Source organism: Paramormyrops kingsleyae, chromosome 1, assembly GCF_048594095.1.
Source record: "Paramormyrops kingsleyae isolate MSU_618 chromosome 1, PKINGS_0.4, whole genome shotgun sequence".
NCBI lineage: Eukaryota > Metazoa > Chordata > Actinopteri > Osteoglossiformes > Mormyridae > Paramormyrops > Paramormyrops kingsleyae.
In genome coordinates, this window is record NC_132797.1 from 37735661 (window position 1) to 37742500 (window position 6840).

The window sequence follows — 6840 nt, forward strand, 5'->3', positions numbered from 1 at the left end:
TGGAGCAGGTATGAAGGGGTTGTATCAAGACAAACAAAACAGGACCATGCAGGGTCTAACAGGGAACTGGGGATAACTAAAGGCAGAGGAAGACATGGACCAAACACAAGGTGGTATTGCGCCAAAGAAGCAGGGATCACACAGGCACTGACATAGGCAGCAACATGGGTAACGACAATGACTGAACTGGGCCTGAGGAGGTCCAAGCCTAATGAGTGTGCAGCAAGCAACAGGCATGGTACTTTAGGCTCATGTCAGGGAGGAGATGGGAGTGCCAGGCAGGCACATGACTGGCAGGACACAATGCTGTATGTGCCACTACGGTCTTTCTTTCAGTATAACTTTCTGTTCAAAATTAATTGAGGCAATCAGCTTTAGTCTGATTTCATTTTAAATAAAACCCCCTTCTACATCTTGTCAGTCCTTAGCCCAGCACTTTCTGCAAAATGATTGAAGACAGAACATTTTCAGTTATAAATTTCTGTTACTGATTAATTTTCCCCTACCTTGGGCAGAAATGCACACATCTGAGATATAATTTCAAAAAATCTTTCACATGACAAATTATTTTAGGTAAAAGACCAAAATACCTTCCTTCATTGGGACGGCACATGACGCCTGCGGCCAGATTTATGCGATAATAAATTTGAATGAGTCCTCATTTTACGTCATATAGTCTCATCCCTCCCTGCTATGATTTTCCCAGTATAGTTTAAAGCGATTTTCATTACTGAGATCCATTTTTTTCACCGTGGAATATGAGTAACATCAGTGAAATCATGCAAAGACACACTGGAAAAACAAATATATAATTATGAAATGAGAAATTCCTGCTGAGATAGTATGGGGCAATATATGATTAGAATTAGAGAAATCAGAAATACAATTCAATAAAACAATAATCTAGATCCAGATCAATTGAATGTCATATACTGGATTTATATAGCATATAATGGTCATGTAAAATCATATGTAGTTTTACCTTCTGAGATTTTTGAATTTGTTCACTGAAAATTGGTTGAAATTTAATTGTACACAATAGTTATTTCTTTAGAATAATAAACAAGAAATAAACTTCCTGTTTTGGGCAGACAACATGAAAAGGAAAATCCTATCACTGTATAAATTAAAGATTAAACGATTTGTCACAGACCTGAAGCTGCCATTTGAGAGAGGTGAAATTTTGAAACTGAGCAAGTTCTGAACAATTAACAAGAGTTGTAGTGAATATACTCGATTTCGTATGATGTTGATGGATTTGTAATCATACAGCATTATTAGGTCTATTTAAACAAACTTAATCTGCAACAATGTTTACTCTGGTCTTATTACGTGAGCGTGTCTTTTCTCTCTTCACCTGGATACGATCCCTTAGCGCTTCGTTTTTCCCTCAGCATCACCATCTTTCGCTGCTATGTCATGTCAAGATTATTCTACGGCTCGCTCTCGCTCTGTCTCTCTCTCTGAAATGTGGCGTTTGTAGCGCGTCTTAAACAGCACAAGGCAGAAGGGGTTTACATTGAAAATAATTCAATTTTTGGCAGAAAAACAACACATTACGTTCATCCACTTTCTTTCTACTGGAATTTTGACGCACTGAACATTCCACCATTACTTCCCAAAGCAAAGCGGACTTTCTAGCGCTTTCTTCTCGGTTCGTCCAGAGGAAGCCATTCGTTGCAGCTGTAGGTATCGTCATGGTGTTGGCTATTATTATAGTATTACTACTCCTGTTCGAAACTTCAAAGACTTCGGCTCATTATGAGATGATGGGAACCTGTCGAATGATCTGCGATCCATACAACCCTAAATCCAGCTCTACTGCCATGGAAGTGATGCAGGACCTGAGTGTCATCCCGCCAACCTTCGTTCAAGGGACTAGAGGTGAGCCAGGGCGACCGGGGAAACCCGGACCTCGGGGTCCACCTGGCGAGCCGGGTCCGCCCGGTCCAAAAGGACCACCGGGAGAGAGAGGCGAATCGGGGAAGCCAGGGTTTACAGGTCTAACCTCGGGGACAGCGAAGACGGAAACGGGGGAGGTTAGTGCAACAGTGTTCGGAACAAAAATAGCTTTTTATGTAGGTCTGAAGAACCCTCACGAAGGTTATGAAGTTCTCAAATTCGACGATGTAGTAACAAACCTGGGAAACCATTACGACTCGTCCACCGGAAAGTTCACTTGCCAGGTGCCTGGGATTTATTTCTTCACATACCACGTTTTAATGAGAGGAGGCGATGGGACCAGCATGTGGGCAGACCTTTGCAAAAACGGACAGGTAACTGTTCATGCTCAATCTTGCCAAAAGTGTATCGCGACTGGATGCGTAACTTTTGTAGTAGTAGTAATAATAATAATAATAATAATAATAATCATCATCATCATTTGCAACATCAGTTCCCAAGTCCAAGTCCAAACTAAGAAATGTGGAATATTGGCTACATTAACTTTGATTTCCTTTGTATTTTAAGTTCTGGTTTTGAATGAAAAAGATTAAGATAAGCCTACTAACATAAAAAAAAACTCCAAATTACTTGTTTTACAATAATTATAATTCGCGATTTGCCGATTTTAGAATTTAAAATGTAACCCCATCATGCATTCTTAAAAAAACTGAGTTTGATTTCACAGGTCCGTGCTAGTGCCATTGCCCAGGATGCTGATCAAAACTATGATTACGCTAGTAATAGCGTGGTCCTGCATCTGGACTCTGGGGACGAAATATACATCAAACTGGACGGTGGCAAAGCTCACGGAGGCAACAATAACAAGTACAGCACATTTTCGGGCTTCATTTTGTATCCTGACTGATGATTTCGCTGACATCTCAGACTCTTACAAGTTAATGTGCTCGTGAACAAAATGATTTATATCTAGGCCATTATCCATCTACTTAATTCTACTTTTTGGGGACAATAACACATCACATGCGTTTCTTGTCCAGCTGGTACATGCAAAGACATCGTTTTGAAATCAATATTTTGGTTGTGGTAATTTTTGTTTTGGCATAATGTGGTGTGAAAACGAAAAAGCAACGTATGCAAAATATAGGAACTATATACAAATATAAAAACAAGGAGATGGATAATTTTTATGTATAGCCTAATACCTCATGTGTAGTCAATGTGACTGATAAGTCAGGTAGATTGTCTGCGTTATTACATATTATTGTCCATAAAGTGTTCAAATAAAATGATTTTGTTGGAGTTTTATTTTAATTCATTGTCTTGCCTGTATTAAATCGGTGATTCATTTAAATCTTAAGAAATATTAAGTTATACACAAAAATGTAAAAAGTATAGACGTAACATAGATTTATTTATTTTATTACTTTCTTATTTTTCTTAGTATTTAACTAAGAAAAAATTTATTAAATTTATTATTTTATTAAATGTACATTAAACACATTTTCCTCAGGAAAAAGTGCCATTATTACCATATTAAGCTGTGTTCTTTTCAAAACTAAGGAATGTATTCAGAGGTAATTAGTCAGTTCTGAATCACAGCAACCTTTATTGTGCTTTTTTGTAACCAAGCAGTAGGCCTATATTTAATAATGTCTTAATATGACCATACTTCAGCTTCCTAAGAAAACTTCACCTTGGCAAATGGGAAGTGATGTTCCAGTCACTAGGTTACATTTCTGAGGTAGTAACATCAGACAGTCCAGTATGGGTTGCATGCCTCATTGCTACCACATTTCACACAAAGTTGTGTTTTTGTCTCATTGGATGTGGTAATGATTACAAAGATAAGGGGTGGTGTGTGGTTCAGTGGGTGAGGTCATGGTGCTTGTGATCACAGGGTTTCTGGTTTGAATAATATCCTCAGCAGAATAGTCACATTTTTGTTGGGCCCCTGAGCCACGCCTTAGCCCTCTGAAATGCTCCCAGGATACTGGATAATTGGCTCACCCTGCACTAGCACCCAAAGCTTCACTCTCAGCTGTATATATGTCTGTGCATCTCATAAGAGCACAAGATGGGATGTGCAAAAAAGCATTGCAATGTACCTGCAAATGGCAATTAAAGGATAATTTCTGCTTGTGGAATTTAGAACCAGTGATACTCTCTTGCCCAGTTCTGTGAGGGAATTTAGTAAGAGTTATATCTACCTTTTTAGCACAAAATCTTGGTCTTTTATAGTTGGAGTTGGCTCCCAGTAAATGTGTATCTTGTCTCCATTTCTAATTGAGATTTTTTTTTTATGGACAGGATGTCAAAGTTCAGTATGTTTCATTCTTTAATGCATTTGATGTTAAATCTCATTTCAATTTTGAAACTTGAAAGTTTGAAAAAAATTACTTTATTTTAGCTGACAGTAAAAGGGCAATTTAATTTAGTACTAGCTACTTTCTCTTGGCCAAGTTCAGCAGTGAATGTATCCATGTATTTGTCACTTCATTTTATTGGTTATATCAAAATTTAACTAGATGTTTGTCTCCTTGTTACCAAGTCTGTGGTATCAGCAGTGGAGGGGCTTCACATTCCTGGTCAGTCTCTCCATTCTCCACCTGAGCCAGGAGCTCTGGGGGCTTGGCATGACATAGTCATTGAGGTTCTCCATGGCTACACTGCAGGGACTCTCTGTTGGATCCTCAAATCCAGGCCTGTCACAGCCTAGCAGAAGTGGCACTGGTAATTGTGACAAGCAACTCTCCTAGGGGATCTGCAAAGTGTACTGTAGCAGTAGGAGTGGTTCTCACACCCCATGCACACAGGGAAGGGAGCCCTCCCTCTGCATGGCAGGAGGGTCGGGCTAGGTTATGATTCTTCTAGAATCGAGTAAGGCCAGGGTGACCCGAACCATGAGGATGTGAACCATTTTCATCCCAGAGCTAGCCAAACAGGCTTTGTGGCCTGAGCACACACTGGGGTAGGGGAGTATGGGTTAATCCAACAGAAAGATGTGGTTCTGGGTCTGCCAAGGCTCCTCACAATTGTCATTCTTGGGTCCTTGTCATTGTTGCAGTCATTGGTCCTAAGGACACTGTCGCAGGGTTGCTGGCAGTTTGTTTTGTCTTTTAGGGACAAGATCATGGCAATGGCTCAGTCCATTACAAGGGGTTGGTCGTCTTCCTGGCACACAAGCCAGCACACGGAAAGGGACTGCAAGTAGTCCAGGGGCACTGCTTTTGCAACTTGATGTATGGTGCTCCATTTTCAGTCATCACTAGGGTCTATCTATGGAACTGGAGTGCTGCAGATATGTGAGACCGACTCAGCCTTTGAAGGTGTCATAATCTTGGGAGGCTAGTAGACAGTATGTGCTTGCCCTGTAAGACAGGGGCCAGGATTCAGTCCTAGACCAGGTGCAAGCCACCATTCCCTCTTGACAGTCCTCTCAAATGCAGAGAGGTATGCTTCAATGTCATCCTCAGCAATGAGCTTAGTAAGAATCAGGTGAATGGTATGCTGGGTCTCTTAGTTTTTCTGTAGCCTAAGGCAGGGATGGACTGGGCTATCTCTCAAAGTTGGGGACCAGAATCAAAGCCCACAGCACCAATACTGCTGGCTCTTTTCCACTGCCACCAAGACCTGAGTCATGCCCAAGCCGTACTGCAAAAGGGTGGACCGTGCTGGCATGGCCCTGCTTACTAGCAGGGCCGAAAGCATGACCAAACTGAGCTGGTTGCATCAGCACCATCTGATTGGTCTAAATGGATGGAGATACCAGTGTTCTGCACATGGATTATTTGAAAGAAAAAGAGTATATTCTGTAAATTATTCATTATTAGCAGTATTGTACATCTTAATGAATTGATAACTCAGAACATGAAAATTTCCAACTTCCTACTTAAAAAAGTACTATAGAACTACAAAAAGGAATGGATTCATAATGCAAATTTATGCAAGTGAATGCTGTTTCCGCTAGTGTTGGATGCTTGCATAACACAGCAATTCTTACAAATGTGCTAGAAAATAGGAAATTAGGATATTATAAATCATGATGCACATCGTGTGAACACTAAACAAGCGTCTCTTCGGTTTTATGTCACTGTTGCTCTCCAAACCCAACAATACCTTTACCGAATCCCTTCTGCAGTGGAAAACCAAAGCGAGCTACAACCATGCTGTAATTAGTTTCTCTTCGAAGTACAGCTCAGGTACAGCTTGGTTCCTGAATGCCAGTGGAAAAGCAGCATAAGTAGTAATGATCTTCTCCATACACCCGTTAATGCTATCATACATTTACAATAGCTATTAATAATTAGTTTACATTTGTAAATTCTATATCATAATTTAAAAAGGTAAATGGCATATGGTATGTTAAAATGTTGGCAAACAAATAGTTATTTTACAGCTTAAAGTGCTTGACTTTACTGATACCTTAAAGAATTGTTTCATTAGTTTTACCATCAAGTTGGAAATATATTTTTTATTGTTACTTTCATTTTCTCTGCCACCTCATCTGAATGTCCCTCAACCATATTCACTGCAGATAAACATACATCTATTGCTTTTGACAAGTGGGGGCACTGATTATTAAGGTTAATGCCATGAAAACCGTTATGGTGGTACTTATGCATATTTCTCCAAAAGCAACTTTTTCTTTCTGAAATGCAAAAGTTTAGTTCATTTACACTTTAACACATTTAACGTCACTATAACAAGCATCCTGAGCATAAATGCAGAAAAAAATGTCTGTCCCTCTATGAAGGTCCTGAACTGTGTGGTCATTATGTGCAAGCTCTTTATTTCCCGATGGGATGGGTGTCACTTGCCTCTGCCCCAGGCCTCTGGGTGGTGGAACGTGCTCGCTCAGCGGTCACTGACCAGCCCATGTGCTGTCAGCTGCATGACAGGCGCGGGGAGACGGTCAACACCATGGAGGCACAACTC

At 40.3% G+C, this 6840-nt stretch overlaps 1 protein-coding gene across 2 annotated transcripts; it reads left to right on the plus strand.

Annotated features, from left to right (window-relative positions):
* c1ql2 (complement component 1, q subcomponent-like 2) lies at positions 1-3071 on the plus strand. Of its 2 annotated transcripts, XM_023826651.1 has the most exons (3): positions 1-1884; positions 2083-2276; positions 2630-3071. In XM_023826651.1, the coding sequence occupies exons 1-3, from the start codon at positions 1698-1700 to the stop codon at positions 2807-2809; spliced, it is 561 nt and encodes a 186-aa protein (XP_023682419.1). In that variant the 5' UTR covers positions 1-1697; the 3' UTR covers positions 2810-3071. The 2 variants fall into 2 exon arrangements, with proteins under 2 accessions (XP_023682419.1, XP_023682418.1); XM_023826650.1 differs by having other exon boundaries at positions 1-2276.
* Positions 3072-6840: the final 3769 nt, after the last annotated feature.

What these genes read in the sequence shown, in the direction of transcription:
- c1ql2 (XM_023826650.1), top strand. Translation starts at nt 1,698, where the DNA reads ATGGTGTTGGCTATTATTATAGTATTACTACTCCTGTTCGAAACTTCA. An exon ending in ACCTTTGCAAAAACGGACAG is followed by an intron (nt 2,277 to 2,629) that starts GTAACTGTTCAT and finishes TTGATTTCACAG; the next exon opens with GTCCGTGCTAGTGCCATTGC.